Here is an 11,192-nt window from a genome sequence, read left to right as displayed (position 1 = left end):
ACTATAGGAACATAACTCACTAACTATAAGAACATAACTCACTAACTATAAGAACATAACTCAAACACATCGACGTTATTAACCTTTAAAACATTATTTGGTGAGCTGCTAGCATAGATAATAAAAGATAATTATCGTTATTAAAATTAATATTATTATTATTTGTATGATAAAATACCAATGTTACGGTAGTTTACGGTGTTTAGCGGAAGAGTTAAACTCCGGTCACCAGCTGACAATGTGAGTAGCTACGTTAGCTATGGTTAGCATAGCACTGGTTCCTGAACGCAGCACGCAACGACCGCGTACAGGACAACACCCGGTGGGGAGAGCACCGACAGTGAGTCCGCCGCGGCCCCGGGAGCAGAGACTCACCAGCCGTCACACCACAACCGGACCACCCGCTTCCTTTTCTCCGGGCTGCACACGGAACCTCCTCCCGGTTTACTGCAACCGGCTTCGTCTCGCTGGTCGTCGTTGGCGTGGTGACCGTTTTTGATCATTTCGACAGGTTCGGGCAAGTGACTGAAGTGGAGGTAGAAATAAAAACTACAGGTCAGAGTGTTTCACTGGGTCGAGTCCGGCTTCGCTCGAAGAATAGCGGTATTTGTAAAGGTCGTGTTGTCCGTCTCCGGTTCTCCAGAAACACCGACAGCGGCCAACGCCTCCAGCTCTACGTCACATCGAACGGATCCTCTCACGATGACGTGCTCATTGCATAATCACTCTGTCACGTGACCAGATACAACCTATAAACAAACCAGCGGCGTACCAGTACAATAATATTACTGTTTATTTAATTAACTGTTTAGATTAAACATACATCATAATAATAATAATAATATGTGGGCATTGCGCTGCATGAGCACTTTTTGTGATAATACTTAAGAATAATAAGACTCAAGAAGAATCTTTATGACCAAATGTTTTCTGTCCTGGGTGATGGACTCTTGAATGCAGCATGCACTTCAACCAGTAACAAGTATATTATTTTTTTACTTATTTGAATACTTCTTCCACCACTGATGAATACAACTAAAAGGTCAATTATTTTAGAATATGATCCCTTGGGTAGTGAGTTACAGTAAAACATCGAAGACAGAAGTTAATTCCTAAGCACACAGACACAGTACGTAGGTAGACGATTTCATATGCTTCAATAATACCAGAAATAGTAAGCATAGTGTCTTTTTTTTTATCTTTAAGTGAATAAACATTTGAAACACACAAAAACAATTCAGGCACGAAAGAGTACTCCTTCCACAATTAAAAAAACATTAATGTCAATTCTATGAATCAATTGTACTACAGTATTATAATATTAATTCACTAGTTAAAGCAAGGGCCAGTACAACAAAAATGCAGATTAACCAGACACATATCTTAAAATGAGGAACAATTTATTGTCTCACAAATGTCACACTTTTTTGCAAAATACAATGAAAACCAAGGAGTCTTCATATCTAGTTTCACAACTGGTTTGAGTTTTAGGAATGCTGAACATTAGCTTATAATGGCTAGTCTGGCATTTTAGAACTTCTGACACTGTGGTACAAGACAAGATCATTCATAATACTGGATGTTCCTGAGACAAATGAATAGAGACAGGCATTTGGATGTTTCCAACCACTCAAGTAAAGAGGCACAGTAACATGACACAAACTAATGAAAATCAAAAATCAAAAATCACCTTTCTTCTTAACTGCTGTAGACAATGTAGTGACAGTAGCAGTCTCTGCATTGTCTACAGAAAAAATGAGATAAAATGTAAACATAAGCAAATTCAACAACTTCAGTAAACCAAGGTGTACCCTGAGGATAAGTGACAGCAGAGTGAAGGTTGACTGGGAGTTCAGGAAATAATTTAAGTAAACCAAAATACCAACACAAACAGGCTATAAGGTTAAAAAAGTACATTCAACAATGTAAGTTTTAAATGTCTGAAAAAGAATACAAAAATACATGTAAAAATGTCTGAGCGCCTGAATCTTTTAAATCTCTTCTCAGTGAAAGTTGTGGCAGCACACAAAACGAAAATTAGCCAATGATATACTGCTGATGTTCTCCTGGCATTTGCCACTTAAAAATAAAGTCACTAGTGCTCCACCGAAAGGTATCACTTTCAATGAGCACATATACAGTAACACCAGTATTTCAGTATTTCCATTTAGTCACGTATTGCACCAATAACCAACTAGGTAGAAATACACATTTCGCTTAAATTTAAAGTGACAGTACACTAAACATCATATCTTCAGAGGATCATTCAGCTCCTGTAGGATGTATGCTGTTGAGTGTTTAAGCATACAGAGGCAATCAGAGACACTGATAATGCTGCAGGAGCGGTTTCAAAACAGTCTTTGGGCTTTATAAAGCCTTTTCACCAAAACATGTCACAAACTAGTCAAAAAGACAGTAGTGACTGATTAAAGCTGAGGACATTTTGTGTGTCAACAAGGAAACTGATTTCCCACTGCTTTTTGAAGCCTATGAGGGTGTGTGTGAGAGAGAGATTATAAAAATAGCCAAAATAATTTTATGTTGGCTCTGCTAGCCATACTGGGCACAGCAAGCTTAGCTGCCATAAAAGTAGCATAACCAGAGCCATTTTTACATCTTGCTGTTCCTAACAACTGTATAAAGTATCTTCATGGTGCAAAGTGCCATTTTCAAATGGCAAACACTCAAACACACACACACACAACTGCATCTGACTAAATCATACCAATGCAGTGCAGCAGTCTAAAGCTGACAGCCACACTCATCCTCACCAAGGAAGTCATCACTTCACCAGACCATAAGTGTCCATAAAGTTCCCTTCATTATGCAGCTTTTTTCTTCTTCCTTCCTTTGCCATAGCCTCGTCCAAACCAGCCGCCCTGTACAGCCGGGGCTTCTTCTGCCTGCTCCCCAGGAACAGGTGAACCATCCTCCTGCTCATTAGGGGGAGCTATGACCTCACGAGTACAGCTGTGGACCTCTTCTGGCCGCAGAGGTGTGGCGAGACTGAAGATGGGGTCCTCTGCCCTGATGAGACAGAATGAGGAAAACTGAGCTGGGAGTCAAAAAGTTGGACCGTGTGTTTGAAAGAGTGAGTGAGTACACTGGGAATATTCCAAAGTACTGTATAGTATTGTGTATGACTATTGCATTTGAAATTAGTATCAGAGTTTTTCTGCTTTTTTAATATTTTAAAGATGTTAATATTATTCATCCATGTGTGTATATTTGTTTTAATTCCTTCATATGGTCGTTACCTGTTGTACAAAGGAATTTGAATGTTCAGCTCCTCCATTAGGAGGCTCATGACATCATCACACTTGCCATTCATTTTCAGCACAGCCAGATCATCTTTTGGTGTCCACTAGAACAGAAGCACAGCCACACGATCAGCCGCAGAGCATCCACAACTGAACATCTTATTCAAATTCATTTGTATCTTATTCACCTAAAATATCAAAGCTAAGTGTACCTGGAGGTTGACAATGTAGAGTTTGGGTCTTTTGTTTGCTGCTCTGTTCATGCACCACAGACAAGCATATTTCTTCAGCACCTACAAGAACGAGAAACAGAGCCCACAAGTCATTAAATGCAAAACACATTAAGTATATCAATTCACACGTCAATGAATGTGTTTACATGAAAGTCCTTGATGTAAACAAGAGTAAAACAATACTCTGAAACTGCAATGTAACAAACTTTTTCATATTACCATTAAAGTGAAGTCATTGCAGTAAAGAATAAAGTCTGTGTAAGCACAATCAAATAAGGGATGGACAGAGTTGAAAATTAAGTTGCATTAATGAAAGGACATTTTACTAACTTTCATTATATACAGTATTTAGACTGTATCACAATGAGGGTGAGTCTCTTTATACCAGTGTGTCAGTTCTGTATTGTTATTGTTACGATCCATTAAATGAATTGCAAACATTACAATGTTTACAGACACACTGTGGTTTACAAAACTTACCTTCAGACTGGAGCCCAAACAGAGGATAACATCCGCCATGCTGGCAGCCTCTGCAGCTCCTTTCCAGTTGAGAGGTTGCTCCAGAGTCCCACGTTCCCCGAAGTGCACTATGGTGTCCCTGAGTTCGCTGCCACAGTGGTTGCACCTGCGGCCTGTGCCGTGTCTGTGCAGCGAGGTCCGCTCCGTCACGTCAAACAAACGCACATACTCCCTGACCGGGGAACAGGACGTACACACCTGGGGACAGGATAAAGGGGAAAAAACAGCATGTCATGTTACTTTCCTTGGGGAACAGTTTTCCAGTGTTACTTTCCCGCCTCTCTGCCTGCAACCTTTGTCTCAGTTGCTTTAAAGCTTCCCTCACCCACAGCTTGTCTCCCCTCCTTCTAACAAACTTTCAGTGGAGCACATTGTTGGTGTATTATTGATTTAAACTCTGCAGTTCGCTTGCTCTCATTGCTGTGCAGTTTTTTTTTTCTGAGCATGACAAACAAAGCAAACAAAGATGAAAAATAGATCAGACTTTACATAGCTGATACTGATCCATCAAAAAAAGTTTTGATTATTTGTTTGAGTCAGTGATTTGAAAAGCATGTGTGTGTCTCACCTCAATGAACATGTTTCCATGAAGCTCAGACAGGGCATGTCTGGGTAGATCGCTACGCAAGTGAAGTCCATCACAGTTCTGAGAAACAACATGCTTTACCTGTACAGACAAACACACACACAGTATATAAAAACCAGTACGCTTAAATACCATTTGAAGATCTACAAGTATACGTTATTTATCTTGGTTTCACTTACCAGCTTTTCCTTGTGTAGCATCTTAATGCACATGTGCGTGAGGGTCGGTTCAGCTTTACTCAGGTCAGACGAACTGTTTGTAAAGAGAAACAAGACGGATGATATCAGTTGGAGTTTAACAGACTTCATAACCCATCAGAGGTGACGGACTACTTTTCTCACCTGACTGTCCGTCCCTTCTGTAGCTGTGTCCACACCCCATTAGGGCCCCTGTAGTCTGGGATAGAAGCTGCCTGAAAGGAAAGACATCATCAGTCCTATGAAGGTTTAAAAGGGAAAAGGAAACTGAAGGTGCAGAGTTTTGCCGTACCGTACTGATACCGGCCCCGGTGTAAACCACCAGGTGTTTTGCTTGTTTGACTGCCACAGCGAGCTGCCTGACTTTACTTTTCAGCTCATCTGCATCATCAAACACCTGCAGACAGTACAGGAAAAATAAGGCATATTTATGTTTAAGACCACACACTTGTGTTGTATTGAGCAACAACCACAGCAGGTTCTTGTGGACCAGTGGATATTGTGGCCTGATGGTGGCAAGAGAGGAAAAGTCACTCAAAACATCATGATTCATCCTCTGTTACAGGTCACTGGGGGCCCAAAGTTTGTTTTTGCACTGGTGAGACCAGGCAGGTTACTCAGGCCATGCCTCTTAATATGCACATGTATTGTGGGGTGGAAAAAGTCAGTGGTGGAAAGGAATTATGTTTTTTTTGTTGTTGTTTTACACACAATACTAGTTTATACTTTAACTTCACATTTCAGAAGCAAATGTTGTACCGTTTACTCCACCACATTTATCTGACAGCTGTAAATGAAAGATCAGCTTATAAAACATGTCGTAGATTACACTGCACAACAGAATTCACATTACCTTCATGTGACCTGTCACAGCACTGAGATGATGCATACATGTTGAGGCACTAGTAACAAACAGTAACAACATACCACCATAAAAGAGGCCATTCTGCATGATGAGCAATTTTAGTTTTCTGATTATACTACTGTTCCAAGTTAAATCTTTAATGCAGGACTTTTACTTGTATATTTTACATTGTGGTATTTTTATATGTACTTATGAAGGTTTCCTTCCCAACTGTACATATGACTATGATTATAGTCTACTGTGCGACAGTCTCACCTCCTCCTGCTTCCTCTTGAGGACAGTTCTGCGGACTTGTCTCTTGCAGAGCTCCTCCACAGTTTCTCTGTGCAGCAGTAACACAGCGGCCTCCTCCTCCGACCGCTCAGCCTCCGGTTTCTTCAGGACCCGTCCAACCTTCAGTCAACAGGACACAAGAAGCTCATCAGGCTCCCCAGCTGCTAAACGCTACATGCAGCCTCTGCTGCTTTAGCCAGCGAGCATGGTGCATCTGTTGGCTAGCTGGAGAAACTGGCTGTAAATGTGATGTTGCTTCGTCTTACCAGTCTGAACATCTTCCTCTCGCTTTCTCGTTGGAGTATTTTGGCCTTTTCCAACGCTTTCCTCTCCGCCCGTGAAGATACACCGGTGTCTGCCTCCTCTTCCATCCTGTTTTAGATCAGCTGAGCAGAAGCTAACTACCGGTCTGTGAAACACGGCTCACAGCACAGGCGACCAACGACAGCAGGGGCGGAAGTTGTCCGCGTAAGCATGGGAGCAAGCGGCCCGCAGCGCCCCCTAGTGCTGGGAGTCAGTAAATGTTTGAATTACTTCCTATCCTACTTTCAAAGACTTCAGAGCAACTTTAAAGTGTTAAAAAAAACATTTATTATCAACCAAATACAAATAAATAGCATATAAAACAGGTAGAAAGTCACTAATAAAAAAAAGCTGTAAAGGTTTATCTGTGTTTTGGTTGACATGTGATCCCAATACTCAAGGAAAAATATTTAAGGCAACGCTTAGGAGTAACACTATTCAAGTTAATAGCAGTAACACTCAAATCTGGAGCTGGATATGAACACTGTATAAGCAAGCACACTGTCCTACAGCACTAATACTAACAGTGTTCACTATATGCTATTACATCTTTTTTGGTACAAATGAAATAGGCACATACATTTGAAGGAACATACAAATTGAAGTCCAAGTACAAAGCAGAGGACAATAAAAAACCCTTTTCTACAGACATTTTGACATACCATAGTAGCATAAGCACAGGTGTAATTAATAAATTTAATCATGGCTGCATTCCTGTTGGTATTTTAGTTCCATTCTTACTTTTCAACTTGTTCCCCCTTAAAACAACGACAAAGTCCATTTGCAACTGACTGAAAAGAGTCATCAATGCTTCAAATATTGACTTATTTGAGTTATTTTTAGAGGCAGGAGGAGGTAAAATCATCTAGTGATTCAATTGTGTTGAATATGCTGTTCTTCCTGTGCTAATCATCTGGCATCTACCTTGTGACCCCCAGGTTGGGGACCACTCGCTTACTGAAATACGTAAATGTAATCGAGCCATCATTAGTATTATTAGTTCACACCTTAGGTTTTCCTGTCACAGTGTCTGCTGTGAGTCACCTTTCAGATACAGTGCACATAGCTTTAAAGGATCAGCTAAAGAGTGTCAGTGTTTGTTTTTCTCAACTCAACATGGTTGAACTGAAAGCAGACATAGTAAAGAATTTATTTTACTGAGAGAGTGGCCGTAGTGATGTCTCATTCCCATCTATTCAATGTAAACTACTCTGTAATGTCTAAGAGTGGAACTGTCACTATATTACCCTCTGGTTGTAGAGTGTAAAACATTTCACAGCACACACTGATGTGAAATACAGTGATGTATTTATAGTGATGTATTCAGAAGTGTCAAATTTGGATTTGGAATCTCTCAAATGATTAGATATACAATATTAATGTAGTCGCTAGAGGCCTTATTAGGAGTCCTCACTGGGGCCAATTAGGAGAGTGTCATCGGGGTCTCGAGGAGTAAGTGCTCTTGGGGACCCTCTGAGGATTTGCTCTGAACTGTCCTCGTTTGGTTTCTGGCGGCTGCTCGCCAGAGGATCCACTGTTGTGTCCAGTCTTCGTCACAACTCCCCTGTGCCTTCCTGCTGCCTTTTTCTGGATCCTGGAGGGAAGAGAAGACAGGTCTTAGCCACTGACAAAGGTACTGCTTTGAACAAAAAGGAAAAGCGACACAAGATTTTCAATTCATTAAACAAAGCTGAACAGTATTTATTTATTTTTTTTAGCTGCATGCAGTATTACAGAAAAACCATAATTTCATTCAAAAAAACATATTTGAAAAATCCACCAATGAATCTAATGTGAACTGTAAATGTTTTCATAGGTCGGGTTCATACTGTGTTGTGACTGTGGGATCTTGAGCACTTGGTTATATTAATATCTTTCAATATTAGGCATGTCTTCTTTTCGGAGTTTAGGCATCCACTGAAAACTCACATTATTCCTCTCTTCCTCTCCAGTGACTTTTGCGTTGCAGCTGACAGAGAACTCTTCCCTCTGGGACGGCCTGTGTGCCCACTCTAAACAAACACATACGCACATATGCACAGAATAGATTAGTCTTTGCATTACCCACTTGGTATATTTTAATACATGTGTCAATAGAGAGGAAATGTACATAGAAACAGCACAGAATAAATATTCATCATTTCTGCCTACTTTATTAGATTAACAACATAAGTACTGCACAGTAAAAAATAAAGGAACAATGTTAGAATCCAGCAGACTTACCATAAAATGCTGGTACCCCAAAAGGGACAGAACTAAAATTAAAATGGTATTTTGAATTTGAATAATTAGAACTGCATCAGAACGGCTGTAATTAAATACTGATATTTCTGTGTAGTATCACCTGGCTCTGATGCTTTAACCTCACTACTGCAGGAAAAACCACACACATGGATTGTGGTTATGTCTAGATCAGGGATCATGGTGACTCCTGCTGCTGCCGCCATCCCCCTCTACACCCCTCTCTCCCTCTGAACCCATCAGTGGAGGAAGACGGCCACCCACCTAGAGCCAGGGCTTGCTCGAGGCTTCAGCCTTTTTTCAGCCAAGTTCAAGTTTTTCCTTGTATATATGAAATCTGTCCTGAGATAACTTGTGTTATGATTTGGCAATATACAAATAAAATTCAATTTAAATTTAATTGAATATAATCCTGCTAGTATCTTTTTTTTGGCATTATTTGTAATTTCTCCCCAACTAAAGTTAAAAACCAACACGCCTCCAATGTCTATGATTTTGTAAGCCCACACAGAGCTTTTGAAAAGGTTACCTGTCGTCTGTGCTCTCTCTCCCGGGCCAGCTCTCTGTCCCAGCTGATCAGCTGCATCCTCTCTCCGGCTGACAGGCTGAAGAATATGTCGCTGACCTCGTAACGTGCAGCACGCAGCTGGAGGGGGAAACAATTACAGAGCAGACGATGGCTTGAATGAATGCATGTGATCACAGTATCTGTTGTGGTAACTGCTAATGGAGGGAATAATTGCTCAGTTGGCAGTGTGGAAGAGAAGAGGAGAGAGGTTAACAGATGTTTACAACACATGTTGTCTTTTTATACCTGCAGAGTGACTCTCTCCTGCAACAAAATGTCTTGTCTGCTACAGAACTCTGCTCTGCCAGGGCTCTGTCGCTGGAGGGCCTGCAGGAACTGCTGTGTGTCCTAGATGTCCAAAACACACACACATACACTCACAGCTGTAATCTCTATGCAAGTGTTTTTTCATTTTATGAAAATAAGACACTGCCGTCTCTACTCACCCTGATGGTGCGCACCAGCTGCGCCACTCTCTCGGTCCGCAGCAACCTGCGAGTCAGAAAACCTTTCACGGCTGCCAACAGCAGGGGGCGGTAGCGCTCTGAGAGCGGGCTGGAGGGCTGAGAAAGAGGAGGAAGAGGGGAGAACGAGCGATGAGAGGGGTGAATAATGAGGACCGGAGGGGAAGAGAGAGGAGAATGCTAATTCCATCAATGACAACCAATTAATTTCCCACGCAGATTCTCAAGGTCTTTTGGTTGGCATCTGTTTAGCGCATCAACGCAAGTGGACTCACAGCGCATCATTATAATAGGGAATAATAAGCAGAATAATAAGCAGCTGATGAGCTGTCACTCACTTGTTGATTCCAAAGCTGTTGCATTAAAGGGACGTGTTTGTTGAACAACTATACTCTAAGTGGAGCTGAACTGCTGTACCTGAATACATATTAGAGAGCAGTAACAGATGATAGGGGTTACTGATGTGGATTAAGACATCAAAGGGAGAAGAGTCTGTTTTACCTGAGTGTGTCAGCTAACTGGTGATAAATAAAAATCCTGTGGCTACAAGGAGAAGCAGGACGAGCCTTTCGCATCACTGACATTAGCGAACAAATGTGATGGTAATACCTGAGAGAGGGTAGAAAAGGTCAACGTGTCCCCAAGACGTGAGCTTGACATGGAGCAAGGGAAGGACACGCTCTGGAGGAGACGGTAACGCACGGCCAACGCCTGAGAGAGAGACAGACAGGAGAAAGGGAGGTAGGAATGGAGAGTAGGAATAGGAGGAGCATGTGCATGTGTGTGTGAGCAGGCACACGTGCGTTCGGGAGCAGGCAAGGTTGGAAAATATTGAATTGGAAAAAAGGACAGCAAATGAGGCAGGAGGAGGAAATTAATTGAGGGTAGAGAGGATGAGACAGGAGGGGAGCGATGGGGCACAGAGGCAAGAGGGATGAGATGAAGAGAGGGGGCAGAGGAGGAGGAGAGGGATGACAGAGATGATGAGACAGGAGAGATGGAGGAAATTAATACAGCCAGAGTAAAAACAATGTTGGAGGAGGTATGAGACAAAACAAAGAGAGGAAAGGGAGGAGAGGGAAAAAAAGAGGAGAAGGAGAAGGAGAAGGGACCATTAGTGGTGGCACTCGACGGGACGATCTGGCACTTAACCACAGACGCTCATGAATTAAACAAATTATCCTTTCCTTTTCTGTGTCAATTCCCCTGTTCCCCTCCTCCCTCTACCAGAGTCCAGCCAGCTTGCTCTCTCATCACATCACAAATGATGGAAGGACAGAGGGGAGTCAAAAAGAAGTATTTTTATTAAACAGCTTATGTTAATTATATTGTTGTTAAGGATACATAAATTAAACAGAGACTGTGATTAATAGGGCAAGGACACTGGCCAAGTACAATACAGACACAAGCTGAAGGAACCAGAACTGGCTGCCAGAGAACAGCAGGCGTCCTTGAAGTCTTGCATGTGCACACACACACACACACACACACACAGGCGACCATGCCAGCCTGCCTCTTAGGGATGTAATGAAACATTTATGGTAGAATCCCTGTGTGTTGTTTTTTTACTGGGGAGAGTCTGAAGGTCTCTTGTAATGAGCAGATGTCTGTAGTCTGCCCACGACCCAGGTCTTCAGAAGCACACTCTAACAGGTAGGTTGACAACGTGTGTGTGTGTGTGTG

General features: G+C 41.9%; 3 protein-coding genes across 3 annotated transcripts in view; all 3 read right to left on the bottom strand.

Annotated features, from left to right (window-relative positions):
• Nucleotides 1-680, bottom strand: part of pcyt2 (phosphate cytidylyltransferase 2, ethanolamine) — a 10,299-nt gene extending 9,619 nt beyond the window's left edge. Inside the window, exon 1 of the mRNA XM_035660220.1 lies at nt 376-680. Within this exon, the coding sequence (XP_035516113.1) occupies nt 376-503 (128 nt within the window). The 5' untranslated portion in view covers nt 504-680. The remainder of the gene's footprint in view (nt 1-375) is intronic.
• Nucleotides 681-1,383: 703 nt separating this feature from the next.
• On the bottom strand, nt 1,384-6,434 carry sirt7 (sirtuin 7). Its single transcript, XM_035660992.1, has 10 exons — nt 6,200-6,434; nt 5,916-6,053; nt 5,088-5,192; nt 4,940-5,010; nt 4,778-4,850; nt 4,581-4,679; nt 3,974-4,210; nt 3,473-3,553; nt 3,258-3,364; nt 1,384-3,027 (listed from the first exon to the last, which is right to left on the bottom strand). The coding sequence occupies exons 1-10, from the start codon at nt 6,302-6,304 to the stop codon at nt 2,823-2,825; spliced, it is 1,221 nt and encodes a 406-aa protein (XP_035516885.1). The 5' UTR covers nt 6,305-6,434; the 3' UTR covers nt 1,384-2,822.
• Nucleotides 6,435-6,506: 72 nt separating this feature from the next.
• si:ch73-100l22.3 overlaps nt 6,507-11,192 on the bottom strand; it is an 11,056-nt gene continuing 6,370 nt past the window's right edge. The window contains exons 5-10 of the mRNA XM_035659918.1: nt 10,119-10,220; nt 9,492-9,608; nt 9,292-9,393; nt 9,007-9,123; nt 8,166-8,248; nt 6,507-7,830 (exon numbers count right to left, since the gene is read on the bottom strand). Of these exons, the coding sequence (XP_035515811.1) occupies nt 7,671-7,830; nt 8,166-8,248; nt 9,007-9,123; nt 9,292-9,393; nt 9,492-9,608; nt 10,119-10,220 (681 nt within the window). The 3' untranslated portion in view covers nt 6,507-7,670. The remainder of the gene's footprint in view (nt 7,831-8,165; nt 8,249-9,006; nt 9,124-9,291; nt 9,394-9,491; nt 9,609-10,118; nt 10,221-11,192) is intronic.

This window comes from Morone saxatilis, unplaced genomic scaffold (genome assembly GCF_004916995.1).
Source record: "Morone saxatilis isolate NCDOM2014 unplaced genomic scaffold, NCSU_SB_2.0 Contig17, whole genome shotgun sequence".
In the NCBI taxonomy this organism is placed as follows: domain Eukaryota; kingdom Metazoa; phylum Chordata; class Actinopteri; family Moronidae; genus Morone; species Morone saxatilis.
This window is presented reverse-complemented; position numbering and strand designations above follow the sequence as displayed.

Excerpts from the sequence above, each read along its gene's own strand:
- sirt7 (XM_035660992.1), bottom strand. The coding sequence starts at position 6,304 with ATGGAAGAGGAGGCAGACACCGGTGTATCTTCACGGGCGGAGAGGAAA. Across the intron at positions 5,011-5,087 it reads CCGGGGCCGGTATCAGTACG|GCAGCTTCTATCCCAGACTA; the intron begins GTACGGCAAAAC and ends CTTTCCTTTCAG. Across the intron at positions 4,680-4,777 it reads TGCTACACAAGGAAAAGCTG|GTAAAGCATGTTGTTTCTCA; the intron begins GTAAGTGAAACC and ends TTGTCTGTACAG.